Source organism: Leptodactylus fuscus, chromosome 10 (assembly GCF_031893055.1).
Source record: "Leptodactylus fuscus isolate aLepFus1 chromosome 10, aLepFus1.hap2, whole genome shotgun sequence".
Lineage (NCBI taxonomy): Eukaryota > Metazoa > Chordata > Amphibia > Anura > Leptodactylidae > Leptodactylus > Leptodactylus fuscus.
In genome coordinates this window covers 10,220,629-10,237,358 of record NC_134274.1, presented here as the reverse complement: position 1 = coordinate 10,237,358, position 16,730 = coordinate 10,220,629, and the positions used below count along the sequence as shown (strand labels likewise).

The 16,730-nt window shown below is 42.4% G+C and overlaps 2 protein-coding genes across 2 annotated transcripts in view; one reads left to right on the top strand and one right to left on the bottom strand.

The window, feature by feature from the left end:
- Positions 1-16,730, bottom strand: part of GOLGA7B (golgin A7 family member B) — a 138,642-nt gene that overhangs the window by 82,327 nt on the left and 39,585 nt on the right. The window lies entirely within an intron of this gene.
- SFRP5 (secreted frizzled related protein 5) overlaps positions 5,131-16,730 on the top strand; it is a 44,886-nt gene continuing 33,286 nt past the window's right edge. Inside the window, exon 1 of the mRNA XM_075257880.1 lies at positions 5,131-5,929. Coding sequence (XP_075113981.1) covers positions 5,422-5,929 — 508 coding nt within the window. The 5' untranslated portion in view covers positions 5,131-5,421. The remainder of the gene's footprint in view (positions 5,930-16,730) is intronic.

The following is a 16,730-nucleotide window of genomic DNA, read 5'->3' as shown; positions in this document are numbered from 1 at the left end:
AGACCTGCCTAGCTTAATGCTTACCAATGGAGTAGATCTTACAGTAGATCTTACTGTCTACCCTGTAAGTATATTCTTTATAAAGCACTCCAAAATGCGTCAGCGCCATATCAATTACATTATTAGTGAACTAACAAATAGGGTTCAGAACCCTTGAGTAGAACATCTGCCTCAGTTCAACTCCCCATGCATAACCTTTTTGGTTTTCCTCCTATTCAGCACATACGCTTCCTCCCATGGTCACGGATATTCACGCATTAATATGACTTATTAGCAATTGAACTTTTAGTGGTTCCAGCCCTTCATCCGATGTTTTATGGCTTCTACATGTCTCCAGCCAAGAATATTTGTTCCACTTGCCAAAAAAGTGAAAGTGTTTCAACATTGAAAGTTCCTTTTAACCCCCAAAGTAACAAATCAGGACCAACACGATCCTACGGCCGCCTGCCAACAATGTCTCTTGATGTTCGGAGCAAGATACCGCAGATAACAAGCGACTGGAAAGTCTGACAAGTGAAAACTGATGGTGAGACAATGAAACGCTCTCTAATGTCTTTGACAGACAAACATAGAGAGGACATCTAGGTAATACGAGAGGGACACTTATCTATGGAGAAGGATTACAGCAGATAGAGGACTCATGAATAAGTATCAAGTAAGTATGTCATTAGAAGTAAGAACCTGGCTGAAGTTCTGTAGAACGTTTTGTCAGGAGACCAGGTTGGTGGAATCTCTTGATTACCTAAAGTTCCTCATACACATTAGAACCAAGTTGGTCAGACTCAATGATTTTGGTGGGCTGGGACCAGTCATATGGTGGACTTGTCCCTGACAGATAACATTGGCAAGAGAACAATTGGGCATGTTGAATGTCATCACCCAACCCTTTTTTTTTCCGAAGGTGACAACAGAGTTATGTGGCAGTAACTTATTTCTTCTGTCCGTTCTGAACTCATACATGCTAAGCCGAACTGATGGGTGTATGGCCAAGCTTATTTCTTAAAGGGGGTTTCCATGATAAAGTCACTGATGGCCAGGGGAGGTATAAATGAAATAAATTATACTCACCTACCATGGACCCACCATTCATCCCTTGTTCCCTCCAATGCTGGGCCCGGCTGGAAGTGTTGAGGTTCCCGTGACTGTGGCAGCCTGTCACTGACATCAGTAGCCACATGTGAGGCAGTGATGTCATCGGTACCTCATATGTGACAACCAAGGCCAGTGATTGACTTCAGTGGTCACAGAAGCCTTAGCATGGCCCAAGAACTGGTGGAAACCACCCAAAAGGAGGACCAGTGGTAGGTGAGCATAACTTCTTTATATGTTACACCTCCAGCGTCCACCAATGGGTTTTTATTTTATCCATTTAAGCTGACCATACACTTTGGATAGCGTTTGGCCATCAACTATTCCTAACAATCTCTCCATGCCATTGGTTAAGCCAAGCATGCTTATGTTTTCAATGGGAAAGGGAATATATCGATATTCTAATCTGTAGACAAAAGTTAAACATTTTTGCAAATTTATACAAATAATTTTTTGGGGGAGAGTCTTACAAATTATTTGTAATGGTGATAGTCTGATCCTGTAGAAATCCCATATGTATGTACAGTACAGGACACCGTACTTCTGCAGAGATCAACAGGGCTAGCAGAACGTCAGCACTGGAGCGGCAGGGGGATGAAAGAGGAATAGACTTGGGTTTTGTTGTTTCTTTTTATCACATTCCCTCCTCTTCGTCAACATTTTTTAACATTCCCTTTAAGAGATTAGTTTTTGATGGTACATCATGATCTTCCATTGTATGTAGACTATCAGAGCAGTCATGAGAATCAGTAGGGTGTGATGTACCCATAGATCATCGCTTGTAGAAATTGGAAAGTCCCCTCCCCAAAAATTTGGATTGAATTCCAGGATAATACCAGAAACTGTGAAAGCAAAGATGGGATTTAAAAAAACAAAAGGTGAAAAAAAAAAACTTATGTGGGTTTCGGTGATAACTCCTCTGCCCCATATCTCCACTAACGTTTACCCTTCAGAGGACAAGTGATGATAGAAACCAATTCAACCGTCTGATAGTGCAGGACCATCAGCTTATACATCACACAGAACACAGGGGGTCCTATGGCAATGATTAAAAATATGTCACCCATTCCAGCTTTCACTGCCTTTGGCCAATTACTTTTGACCCTTGGACCAATACTAGGTGGCAATCACAGCCCAGCCCTAGAGCCTCAGAAAGCCCAAAGGCCACTCTACAACATATGAAGTCACCAGTAGCCATATGGCAAGTGTGGACCCATTACAGATTCTATACTGGGGCCCAGGAGCTTCACCTCTGGGACAACAATGCCAATATTCTTAAAGGGGTTGTCTCAGACCCATGTTATTGGATACTGATGACCTATTGGCAGGATAGGTCATCAATATATGATCAGGGTCTGATATCCAAACAGCAATGATCAGCAGATCTGGTTGTCAGATCAGATATTGAAATTGCTTACAATGCACTTCCCTAATATACAAGGTTCCCCTAGGGTGAGCTGTTCTCGATCCTGATAGGCACAGTTCACATTAAGCCTCACAGAAGCTAATAGCTGATAAAGTCGTTCATTTGCGCTGTCAATATCAATATGGAGGTTCTTTATATGACTGTCAATTCCAGAAATCTCTGGTAACAGGAACACAAGGCGCTCTATGATGTCAGACATTACTGCGGTGCATGAAGAGTGCAAATAAGCGTCTGTTCAGTATCACCGCGGGAGGCTCGGTAAACATCACAGCATCTATACAAAGTGCAGATTAATCCATACCAGGAGTAACCTGAGCCCAAAGTGTCAAAACTAAGCTCCGTTACCAGAGCTACACCAAGACTTCAAACGTGCACTGGATCTTAAAGGGGTTCTCCAGAATTAGAAAATCTCAACTGCTTTCTTTTAAGAACAGCACCACACCTGTCTATAGGTTGTGTGCGGTATTGCAGCTTTAATGGAGCTAGGCGACAAGGCCAAACACAAAAAATTGAGATGTTTTTGGATCAAAGCCACCATGGTTTTCTAATCCTAACAAGTTCTTTAGGTTTCCAAACAGTTCTGACCATCAAGGTGCATTGAGTCTCAATAAAAGGGTTACCCTATCCTATGGTCTGATCCATGTGTCACATTGGTGCAGGTCTGATTTCCAAGACACCACCGATTGGCAAACCGATCTCCTATAGCTCTCTGCTTCATTGGAGAAGAGAAAGTCTACTGGATCCATCAAAATTGAATGGCGAGCACCAGACATGCGTGTCCATCACTCCATTCAACATTGAATAGGGGTTCCAGTATTGGTAGGGATTTGCCTACTGGGACCCCCAATGATCTTGAGAACAGGGGACCTGAAAGACTGGGATGAATGTTTTTTATGGGGCAACCACTTTACAGTAACTCCACCTACATGCAATGCTACCGTACCACAGAAGAATCACAAGTCTTGGGCCATCAAATTGAACGGCCTGAGTTGCACAGTGAACACATTCTAGGGGGTATTGCAGTCAAATGCGATTTTCACATATCCATTGGATAGATATTAGATTGTAGGTGCCCGACTGCTACACCGAGGAGGAGTTTACATGGAGCTTTGGTCTCACAGGTGCCTTGGTGGGGTATTTCATAGTTGAAGTGGTAGGATGTATGCTTGACCACCACTAGTGGCTGGATAGGAAGGAGACTTGGGTCTCCCATTATGGTGATCCATGTGGGTCCTGGTTGTCCAGTGGATAGATGATAAATCCTAACAAATACATAATTTATTTCCCTATAACCATCTTAAAACAAACAAATCTGCTATTGTGATGATGCCCATTTCCACTTACTAGATTAGGAAAAGCAGTATGTTGTGACATTCCCCAAGGGCTAAGGAGAGAAGAACATGGAGATCTCCAATATGGTTCCCCAAGGGCTAAGGATGGAAGAACATGGAGATCTGCAATATGGTTCCCCAAGGGCTAAGGACAGAAGAACATGGAGATCTGCAATATGGTTCCCCAAGGGCTAAGGACAGAAGAACATGGAGATCTCCAATATGGTTCATAAGGGGCCCAAATGTCATTGTCCATCTTTCATCTCTATGGGTTGTCTTCACATCAATTAATAAAGGAATGAGAAGTCCATTTTGTGAGGCAAGGGATGAGCCAAGAAGAAGAAGCCATGGTGATATAAATGACCACCAGAAGGGAGCCGACTCCTTTTTGTATGACTTTTTTCAGACTCTAGTACATGGAGCTGGGTCATAAGTGTTAAGATACATGATGTCATCTACATCAAACTACTATAGAGGAATGTACAGACGACAATAACCTACAATAAAGCTCAGGGAAACCGATGGGAGACATTTATCATCAAGTGTCATCATCAGGACTCCAATACTAACTTCTGCCTCTAGGACATGTCAGAGATACAATTCTGTAACAAAAAAGATAGAAAGAAGACCTAGGTCCATCGTGTTCAACCAAGGAATAGATGATGAAACTTTGTTTTGTTTTATAGTTTCATCTTTGGTATCCATTCAAAGTGTAAGTGTGAACACAACCATCAAAAATATACAGCAGGTTCTTGTGGATATATGGCCTTGGTACAGAAGATACAAAACTTTACGTCTACGCATGATGAGATCTCCTGTTCCAAGTATCTATTGACACAACCACAGTTGGAGCAAAGCAAATTTGTAACAAGTTTTTAGGATGGATGGATGGATAGATAGATAGATAGATAGATAGATAGATAGATAGATAGACAGATGGATGGGCAAGGCTTAAATATAACCATCTATAGAGAGTATAGTAGAAGCGCACGGGGTTAAACACACTTGTAAGCAGAGGACGTATGGAGAACATGCCTACAGGTGAAAGTCACCAGAGAAAATGTAAATCCTTCTGTTGCACAAGATCGTATCAATATTCGGCAGCTACACAGAAGGAGAAGCTTGTAGGACTGTCACATCTTCCACATGCAGAGTCCAGGCAGCAGGCGGAGGCTTGGCCACTGTAGACAGGCTGCTGGCTAATCCTTCAGGGCTCACTTAAAAGATTAGAGGTGGGTGGTGCTAAGATTCCCTGAACTGGGTAAGGATTTTGGAAGCAGGCAAACAAGCGCAGACTTTTAATTCACTTCTTGTGCAGCCTACAAGCTCCAGCTGTCTTTCCCTCTCTCTGTACTTGCAGCTGCAAAGAACCTGGCAAGAGGGAAAGTGATAGACTAAGGGGAGAAAGACACGGAAAAATACTTCCAACTAACAAAGAAGAAGAAGATAAACTTTTCCCTCATATTTTTGCACTTAAGTCACTTTTTAATAGAAGAAAGTTTAAGAGCCGCTCCAGTATCTTGGGGCATTACATGCATTAGGGTTGAAGGACCTTTGGCCACTTCTGGTGCAGCCATGCAGTTCCATTGGGATGTGGTGGCCCTTCTGAACTTTGGGTTTGTCCTCTGGAGTTCTGCAGAAGAATATGATTATTACAGCTGGCAGTCGGACAATTTCCAGAATGGACGATTCTACACCAAGCAGAGCAAATGTGTGGACATTCCCCAAGATCTTCATCTCTGCCATAATGTTGGCTATAAGAAGATGAGGCTTCCTAATCTACTCGACCATGAGACCATGCCTGAAGTAAAGCAACAAGCCAGTAGTTGGGTTCCCTTGTTGGCGAAGAGGTGTCATCGAGATACTCAACTCTTCTTGTGCTCCCTGTTTGCACCAATTTGCTTGGAGAGGCCCATTTACCCATGCCGGTCGCTGTGCGAGGTGGTACGTGATAGCTGCGCACCCGTCATGGAGTCCTATGGTTTTCCTTGGCCAGAGATGCTGAACTGTAATAAATTTCCTCTCGATAATGACCTCTGTATCACTGTGCAATATGGCACCAAGCAAGTGACTCAACCATCAGGTAATGTACTTATATCTTGTCAATGTTATATGTGTAAGGGTAAGTTCACATCTGAGTTCCTTCTTTCCCTTATTCTGGTCCATCATTGGAAGAAGAAAATGAAAAGAACAATAAAAGGAACAGTTCCCGAAAAACCTCGTTGACTATAATGGGGTTCCTTGGGTATCCTTTATGGTGTTCACCATTTCACCATTTTACTATGTGAGAAAGTCGGGGGGGGGGGGTTGTTTGCAATATTAGATGACTAATATGAAACTGAGACTCCAACATAGATATGACCATGGCCTAAGAATATCACCACAGAGGAAGACCTTTATGGTATAAATTCCCTTTACGCCAACTTCATAGGAAGCCGCTCAACCTTATTATATTGTGGGAGGAAACTGGAGTACCAGAAATAGGTAACCGATGCAAAAATAAGGAGAACATGAAAAAACAAGGGCAAAACAGGGGCACTTAGGGACATTCCATACAAAAAAATCTTAATTTGGGGGTAACATCCACAGATATTGACAAACCCCATTATCTTTAACAGTGTTTGTTAGGGTTAAGATATTCTTAGTCATTAAAAACAAATACTGCGTTGGCCAATCTACTCCTGAAGAAGGCGCTGACGGCCCATATGGCCAGGATGTTATTTTTCTTTCCGTATCACTAAGTTTCAACTTGACTGTCCAAAGCCAGCTTTAAGTCGTAAAAAAGTGCCAATACAACCAAAATTCATTCTAATTTCCAAAAGTTACACAATAGTTACCTCTGGGTTTCTAGTTCCTAAATTTAGAGAGTTGACTATGCCTATCATGATACAATCCATGATTTGTAGGTAGAGAGATCTTTCTGCTGACAACTAAGATGAAAGCTCTCCCCATATCATTACTATGGAAAACTGTGGTGACACGTTGGGAAAAACAAAAAATTACTGGGTAAGGAAATCCAAACTTTCCAATCCCATCATCCGGTATAAGAACACGACCAGTCCATAGACCTAAAATTTCGTAAATCCCAACAAAAAGTTTCTCTTCCATATGGAAACATTACACGTAGGGCCAACATATCAGTAATCCAAGTGGTCTCCCCAATCTTGACTCCCCAACTATTGAAGTTTTGCATTAGCTGTGAAACCACAGACTTGAGACACGATCAGGTCTTGGGCTCCAGGGTGTTTACAATTTTAGTAAACAAACCAAAGATTTTACCAATGTGACCAAAAAGTTGGACTCCTTCCAAAAAATATAGCGTGCATAGAAACCAACCGGTGGTTTTAGCCCAGTGGAAATATGTTCCGGCATTGGCTAGTCCATACAGGGGAATGGAAAGAGTCAAACATGTTAATTTTTGTTAACATTGGAAACAATTTATGTAAAAACAAAATCAAAAAGGACAAAATCGCTGAAAATTTTTTATTGCCAAAACATCCACACCTTTTATGGCACAAATAAACATTTTTTGTAGAGTAGAGACCACATATGGTTAAACTTTTTTTTTTTTTTTAAATCATTGAAAAATAAAAAAAAAACTGCATTCCTGAGCTGGTATTATTCGCTGGACAGATAAGAAGGCAGACAGCTCCCAGGAGACTCATGTGAGCAGAATATATTAGAGTTTTACAGAATGAGAACACAGAGTCAAATTTTTTAAATATGAACAGTCCCTGTAGTGACTCCACACGCCTACAAAAAAAGTGGGAACAGATCTTAAGAAAAAAGTTAACAAAAATTACAGGGAAAAAAAAATACAAGGTCTTACGTTTCTACCAAATTTTATAAATATTATTAAAAAAAAACTTTTTGAAAAAATAAAAAATAAATCAGGGAGAAAGTATAAAAAAGAAGATCAGGTTCAATACAATAATATAAAACACATCTTCATCTGACTCAGTCTGACTTATAAGGATGGGTGACCAGGGGCATTTTGTGGTCAATGTCTATTTTTTTTTAAAATAATTTTTTTGAAATCTCTACATAGTTTTTTTTTTTCTTTTCCCCTGGACTTTTAATAATTTTATTTTTAAATTTCAAGACAGATAAAAAATTTTTTTACATTTTTACCAGGAATTGTTTTAATGGTCTAAAAAATTCTAAGATTTTTTTTTAAAAAAAAATTCTGCCATTAATGTAAAAATTTATTAAAAATACATGAATTATTTTTTTACACACTGTATCACAGAGAAAAAAAAATCTAGAACTCTCAAAAATAATTCTCCCCTTGTTACAGGTTTTATAGGATGCCCCCAAAATCTCACCAGTTTAAAAATAGAACCCAAAATTATATAAAAATTTTGGTGGATTTTTTTTTCCCGTGGTTTTATGTAGTTTTTTAGCACACTGGGGCAAAAATGGAAGAAAACTGGCTAGTCCCATATAATTTGCTGTGAATGTAACCTAACGAGGTCAATATTCATGTAGCGTATGGTCACAAAAATTTGAAGCTTCAATTTTTTTAACTTTTTTTTGGTGTTTGGGAAGTTATTAATAATAATTTTTTAAAAATATTTAAAAAGTGTTGGAAATTTTTCTATCTTTATACAGATGAGAGTCAACCCAGAACTGAAAAGTTATGTCTTATCACAGAAGACAACAAAAAACAATAAAAAGACATCGGAAAAAAAAAAATGTTGAATTTTTGTTGTTTTTTGTTGTCTTCTGTGATAAGATCGTGCTGCAGAAGTTTGGGTTAACGCTGCTATGTCTGTATAGAATTTTTACTAATAAACCATGATTTTAGTGATTCCCTATAGGGGACAAAGTTGCACAATAGCAAGAATTCCAACTTGGTAGAAATTTTTGAAAATTATACTTTTTTTTTTTTTTTTACCCCAATTCTATTTTTGCAAAACACTTTTTTGGTTTGAAGGTTGCATACAACCCCATTAAAAGAACACACACATGACTAGACAATAGACCCCTATGGGTGGAACTGTTGCCCTCCTAAAAGTCAAAGGTCAATGGGAGAATTATAACCCAATGTGGAGATGGGGCCGGCCATGTTTCTATCACAATTCCAGTGGTTATTTGTTACTTTACACAGGACTGCTGATACTAAGACACTAAACACACAGTTTGATGACACGTTCAGCTCTGCTACATAACTAGGTGATAACTACATTGCAGATCCTGGGGCCGATATTACTTATTTTTCTCCATACCTGAGTGGTGTGTTGACTAATGGAAGATATTCCAAATAAAATGTTTGATGCAGATGTAGCGGTGCTGAGTTCCATGGATAGATGTGTCAATGCTTGGGATGATCTCCAGAGGTTATCCCCAATTCTGTCCACATGGATACAAGTGATATAGTAGATACTTTTACATGGGACTGTCTTAAAGTCGTAAAGTGTTCAATAATCCAGAATATCTGATAATCCGGTATATATCGGGAGCCACAATGCTGGATTAAAGGAACTTTACTGTACATTTTATCCAATTGTTGGTCTTTACAACCATATCTGGGTAGGTTGGTGCAATCTGAGACCAGTCGGGACTAGGACTTATTGTGCATTCAGATATGGTTTGGTTAGAGCAATGGATTGAAATCAATTTCACATGGGCCCCTAATACAGTCACACTATAGGGCCCCTATTACTGTAGCAATACCCAGACACCATACAGTTCTACTGGATGGATTTCAGATCTTCATTGACCTCTAAGGTGACCTAAGCTGGGGTGAACATATGCAGAAGAGAACTATGTAAGAGCCCCTTTTCATAAAGCACCCCTAAAAACTACTAGCAATTGTGAGCTACAGTATCAGTTCATCAGCTCAGGCCCATGCAATTTAATAGAAAAATGATAATGCTCTCGGCTTTCAGAGTAACATTGTGTGTGCCCCCTTACCGACTGGGGCCCTGTGCACCAATGTCTACCCATGGGTCTGTGTAGCTCAGTAGAACCAAAGGAAAAGAGGGGCCGGACCTGTACACGTGATACCTTGATCCTTAAAAAGTATTTCTCTTCCCTGCAGCGCCCCCGCAGGGAAAGTAAAGCATTACAATGTGCTCATTTAAATCAATTGTGTAAGTCATTGATATGTCAGATCCTTCAGAGCAATATCAGCACAGTCTCACTCCAGTTCTAGCTAACTCCCATCTCTCCTTGTCCACGACTTTCTTGAAAAGGGGCCGGCTCCGTCTACTAGAAGGGGAGGGGCTTAACTAATGACTGTCCTTAGAGGCATCACGTTCCATAGAAATACATTGAGTTGTAGCGTGTCCATTGAGATGATAGATGTATAGAAAACACAGAATGAGTTTACACGCACTGTCTATACTAACTGGGGTCGCAAGGGTCAAAGTGCACAGTAGGGGTCATGTACTTATTTGACGGATTCACTCAGCAACTGGTGCTTGAGAAAAGATTTCAATAGGAATGAAGATGACATATGTCCTGTTGTCTAGTGCCCTGCTAGACCGCCCCCTACTGTGCGGACACACAATATACAGAGGAGGGGGGGACACAAAAGATAGATGGATGGATGGATAGATAGATAGATAGATAGATAGATATATAGATAGATAGATAGGAGATAGATAGATAGATAGATAGATAGATAGATAGATAGATAGGAGATAGATAGAAAGATAGATAGATAGATAGATAGATATAAATAGATAGATAGGAGATAGATAGATAGATAGATAGATAGATAGATAGATAGATAGATAGAGAGAGAGAGAGAGAGAGAGAGAGAGAGAGAGAGATAGATAGATAGATAGATAGATAGATAGATAGATAGATAGATAGATAGATAGGAGATAGATAGATAGGAGATAGATAGATAGATAGATAGATAGATAGATAGGAGATCGATAGATAGATAGGAGATAGATAGATAGATAGATAGATAGATAGATAGATAGAGATAAATAGATAGATAGGAGATAGATAGATAGATAGATAGATAGATAGATAGAGAGAGAGAGAGAGAGAGAGAGAGAGAGAGAGAGATAGATAGATAGATAGATAGATATAAATAGATAGATAGGAGATAGATAGATAGATAGATAGATAGATAGATAGATAGGAGATAGATAGATAGATAGATAGATAGATAGATAGGAGATAGATAGATAGATAGATAGATAGATAGATAGATAGATAGGAGAGAGAGAGAGAGATAGATAGATAGATAGATAGATAGATAGATAGATAGGAGATAGATAGATAGATAGATAGATAGATAGATAGGAGATAGATAGGAGATAGATAGATAGATAGATAGATAGATAGATAGATAGATAGGAGATAGATAGATAGATAGATAGATAGATAGATAGATAGATAGATAGATAGGAGATAGATAGATAGATAGATAGATAGATAGATAGATAGATAGGAGATAGATAGATAGATGATACACTCACCGGCCACTTTATTAGGTACACCTGTCCAACTGCTCGTTAACACTTAATTTCTAATCAGCCAATCACATGGCGGCAACTCAGTGCATTTAGGCATGTAGACATGGTCAAGACAATCTCCTGCAGTTCAAACCGAGCATCAGTATGGGGAAGAAAGGTGATTTGAGTGCCTTTGAACGTGGCATGGTTGTTGGTGCCAGAAGGGCTGGTCTGAGTATTTCAGAAACTGCTGATCTACTGGGATTTTCACGCACAACCATCTCTAGGGTTTACAGAGAATGGTCCGAAAAAGAAAAAACATCCAGTGAGCGGCAGTTCTGTGGGCGGAAATGCGTTGTTGATGCCAGAGGTCAGAGGAGAATGGCCAGACTGGTTCGAGCTGATAGAAAGGCAACAGTGACTCAAATAGCCACCCGTTACAACCAAGGTAGCCAGAAGAGCATCTCTGAACGCCGCACAGTACGTCCAACTTTGAGGCTACAGATGGGCTACAGCAGCAGAAGACCACACCGGGTGCCACTCCTTTCAGCTAAGAACAGGAAACTGAGGCTACAATTTGCACAAGCTCATCGAAATTGGACAATTGAAGATTGGAAAAACGTTGCCTGGTCTGATGAGTCTCGATTTCTGCTGCGACATTCGGATGGTAGGGTCAGAATTTGGCGTCAACAACATGAAAGCATGGATCCATCCTGCCTTGTATCAACGGTTCAGGCTGGTGGTGGTGGTGTCATGGTGTGGGGAATATTTTCTTGGCACTCTTTGGGCCCCTTGGTACCAATTGAGCATCGTTGCAACGCCAAAGCCTACCTGAGTATTGTTGCTGACCATGTCCATCCCTTTATGACCACAATGTACCCAACATCTGATGGCTACTTTCAGCAGGATAATGCAATGCCATGTCATAAAGCTGGAATCATCTCAGACTGGTTTCTTGAACATGACAATGAGTTCACTGTACTCCAATGGCCTCCACAGTCACCAGATCTCAATCCAATAGAGGAGCATCTTTGGGATGTGGTGGAACGGGAGATTCGCATCATGGATGTGCAGCCGACAAATCTGCGACTGCAACTGTGTGATGCCATCATGTCAATATAGACCAAAATCTCTGAGGAATGCTTCCAGCACCTTGTTGTATCTATGCCACGAAGAATTGAGGCAGTTCTGAAGGCAAAAGGGGGTCCAACCCGTTACTAGCATGGTGTACCTAATAAAGTGGCCGGTGAGTGTAGATAGATAGATAGATAGATAGATAGATAGATAGATAGATGATATATGATGGTCCTACATCCGAGATCTGCACCTATATAGAGAATGGAGGTTCCCTGACTGTATCTTGTGGTCCCTTGAACCCCGTGTTTTGGCTACTGTAAATGAAGAGGGGGTCACTGCATGGAGGACTTTTTGTCTCCGACACTTTTTTACTAAAACCCCATGGACTCCATTATAGTTTACGAGATAACCCCTTTTTAAGCAGACAAGGTCTCCGTCTCTCAGGTCCCCATGCGGACCTGAATGATGGCGTCTCGAACACTAGGGTAAGACATTTATTTACTGGAGACCAAATGTAAAGTTTCTTCATTTTTAGATGCTTTGGGCAATAAATTTGGTTGCAAAAGTGAACAAAACCCACCAAAAGTCACCCTGTAATGTAAGGTTTGTAAACGTTCTCTTTATTTGAGCACATTCTCGCGGGGTAGCCGAGCCTGCCTATTAGACTGACAGGTCTTCGACATCAGGAGTTCACATTAGAAATGTTTAGCCCTCAGGGAGATTTGGGGAGTTTGCATTATATTGCTCCGTGGGCCTGGAGAACATGTAAGAACTTCCTCGGCTTCTCGGAGAATCCACATCTCCCTCTATTAGCAACGGATAAATATTTTCGGAGATTCCCCGCGGAAGCGGCTACAACCTCCCTATCTGTATTCATCTTCCTAAACATCCGACCTCAGGGATCTCTGCTGAGATGTAAAGGATGCTGCCACAGGTCTCTGGTGTCAGGAGGAATCTGGAAAGCCTTGCATATTTACACTTTTATTGCAAATGGGCCTGAATCATGCATTTTTCCCATCCAGAGAGACCCTTGCTGGAAGTGTAAGATATACACAGATAAAGTACAATAACAAATATATCATGCAACGTCTTACATTCCCTCCACCCCTGCACAAAGACTCCATTCCCTATAGATCTTTCTATGGAAACAGAAGTCCCGGGCAATACATTTAATATATGTCAATGAAAAGACGTTTATCCTGTGATTAACTTTATAACCCCCACAATGATTCTGCTCACCAGGGTCGGACTGGGGTGTCTGGGGCCCACCGGGGGATTCACCGGTTCCCCGGTAAGCCAGTCCAACCCTGCTGCTCACAATCTAGTTTCCCCATCATGACTGTGTATGAGTCGGACTAGCCATACCAAGACGGTGCAGCTACTTGGATGGTACAGCTTTCCATTGTTTGGGTCCACATGGGTACCCAAAAGACGGAGAGCCCATTTGCTTAAAAGCGGTTACCCGAGGACACCTGCAGACCCCATAGACTATCATGAGTCCACCGGATGTCAGTTGGGTTTCCACCAGAAACCAGCGAATAGAAAAGTCTTCCTTGCAGGAGGTTTCTTTGAACCAATTTTTAGGTGGCATTGCAGAGGTGAACCTAGATAAGGGTGGACCTCAGGAACCCAAGTCCATTAACCAATGCATGTGTTAAGTGAGGAAGAAGAAGAAGGTGTTTGGGACCCCCTTTATAGTAACTATGATCCACCAGTGATGTCAGCAGGGGCATTACTAAAGGCTCACGGGATTGGTAGAAAAGCTACACTTGAGTCCCCTGTGCAACTTCTCCTTATGACCTAATTCCCATCCATATAGTTCAGCAATATTCACATTTCCATTCCTTCTCTACATGGCCCAGACCACCATGACGACTCCTCCACAACACGTCTGTATGTCCAAGCTTCCCATCATTCCCATCCCTTGCCAGTGCCCCTCTTTTGTGCCACAACCTTCCCTACAGAACCCCTCTTTGTCTATATGTTATGTTATAGGTTAATGTTCTCCTTTTTGACAGTGGAAGGCTGTGTATCCTCAATCTGTCTCACCAGGGGGCAGGAGTAATACATTTATCATGTCAAAAGAAATCAGATAGAAAACAATTGTAACCCGCCCTGGTGTGCCAAGGGTCTGCGGGCCCTCCGGCTTCTTGGGCTCTGTTGCAGCCACGACCACTGTGACCCTAAACATTACACCAGTGGATGTCGGCATAGTCATCAGAACATACATGTATGCCCAGATGTGCAAAATCTTGTCACCTGCTGCAGTCCCAGGGACTCCTCGCTCTGTCTTGAATCACTTGACATCTCAATTCTCCACTAATTAAGACAATTAGACTTTCATTAAACAATGTGAAGCCTCGGGAAGCCGAAATCTCAGAAATTAAAGGGGAGATCAATTCTTATCAACAGTTACTTCTTCTCCGTGGACTAATTGTCATTAGCGACATCATCGCCTGTGGAACGAAAGCCGCTCTGAACAGCCCCCGCTGCGTTTCGGTGACTCATAGGAAGTTAATTGGTGATACAATAATAGAAGAATCCTTCCAAAATCTGCTCCAAATATAAACAGTAACAATGGGCCTTTCACAAGACAAACAAGGGAGGCCGAGAAGCTGAATGTGCGAAGCTCCGGGGCCTCTGTCTAAGCCGCCATCTACTTATCGCCTTCTTGTGTCTTCTGGTCATTAAGTGAATTGCTCGCGTCTAGTTACTTATTCTGTGCAGATAATGCGTTTTTATTGGTCACCACAACACAATGACTACGGATCAATCGTTCGGATTCTTTCGCTTCCTTTTCTTCTCCGAGCTGAATTCAGAATTATTAGTTTACGGAACAAAATTTATTAAGCCATCTTCGCCAGGTTTATTCCTTTCTTGTGCCAAAATGGTGCCGCGTTGTTCATTCAGTGCCCCAATAGCCATGCTTTTACGAAAGTCAGAGAAAGAGGAGGGCGGGGGAGGTGACGTGGGTCATACGAGTTCACAGTATGTGATATATGCACATATACATTATACACACACACATATACACATTGCACCAGGCTATATATATTGCACGTACACCTTAGGTAACATGCACGCAACCATGTTGCCAGGTCGTGATTGGAAGGCATGGACGCCATATGGATGTTATGTACACCCCCTATGCTTCTGCACCCAGCATTGATCAGGGCCAGGAAGCACGGCCCATAAAATGGACAGAAATCGGATCTGTCCTGAGTTTTGTTCCCGGGCCCGTACACTGGATCCAGGAGTGAACCTAGCCTTTTTGCCGCCTAAGGCGGACGAAAGAAAGCCGCCCCCCCCCCCCCATTCCCAACCCCACACCACCACCCGCCGCCCCCCCCCCCCACGGCAAAAAGGCTAGGTTCACCCCCTGACTACACAGCATGTAGTCCAAAAATTGTTTCAATTTTTGGACCCCACGCTGTGTAGTGATTAACCCCCTCCCCCCCACTGGTGTCCGCTTACCTGCAGCTCCCTGTTCTTCTTGATCCGGTCCTCTGTCCGGTCTTCAGAGCGACCCCTCCCTCCCGCGCGCGCTAGGACGCAGGCACATGTCGGGTGCGGGCCTGATTACGTGGCCACGTCACCCGGCGTGTGGAGAGGAGGGGGCGGAGCAGAGGGGGCGGCTTTAGTATGCAGAGAGCAGGCAGGGAGAGGACCTGCTCTTTGCAAAGCGTAAGGGGCGGCCGCTGGAGCAGTGCTGTAATAGGTGAGTTAAAGCAGTGCTGCGTCCAGAGGGCCGCCCCAAACAACCGCTCACTTCCCCTGCCGGGCTGGCGAGACGGTATCGCTAAGCCAGTCCAGGACAGCTTGTCCTGGACTGGCTTAGGTCAGTAAAAATGCCGCCCCCCCTCCGGGGCCCCGGCATAGCGGTCGCTTCAGGTTGCCTCATGAGAGGTGCGGCGCTGACTGGATCATGAAACTAAACCGTTGCATGTATGAGGTCATAGAAATGAATGTGCCGCACTGCAAAGCCAGAGCCAATTTTACTTCGAATTGGCACCATTTTTGGCCACAAGATGAGGCTTACTGATACCATGTCCTTCACCTGTAGTGTAACCAATGACAAGGGCACGTGCCCCTCCAGTACCCCCACCCCTACTCCCTTGGCCCTGCCTCGTACAGACGTGTCCTGGCTTATACAGTCCCTCGTCACTAGTCTGCCCATGAAAGGAGCTTCAGTCGGGATGACTAATAACATTTCTGCGGGTGAATTAATGGTCTTGTGAAAGTCCTTACTGTAAATTATTTTCACAGCTCTGCAGGTCCCTCAGATAAGTGCGGACATTAACCAGACATTTATCACGTCCCCCTGTGTGGCCACAACTTTCAGCAAGTTCAAGAGTCCTCCAGTAACTCCGGAGGGGAAGCCACAAAGCT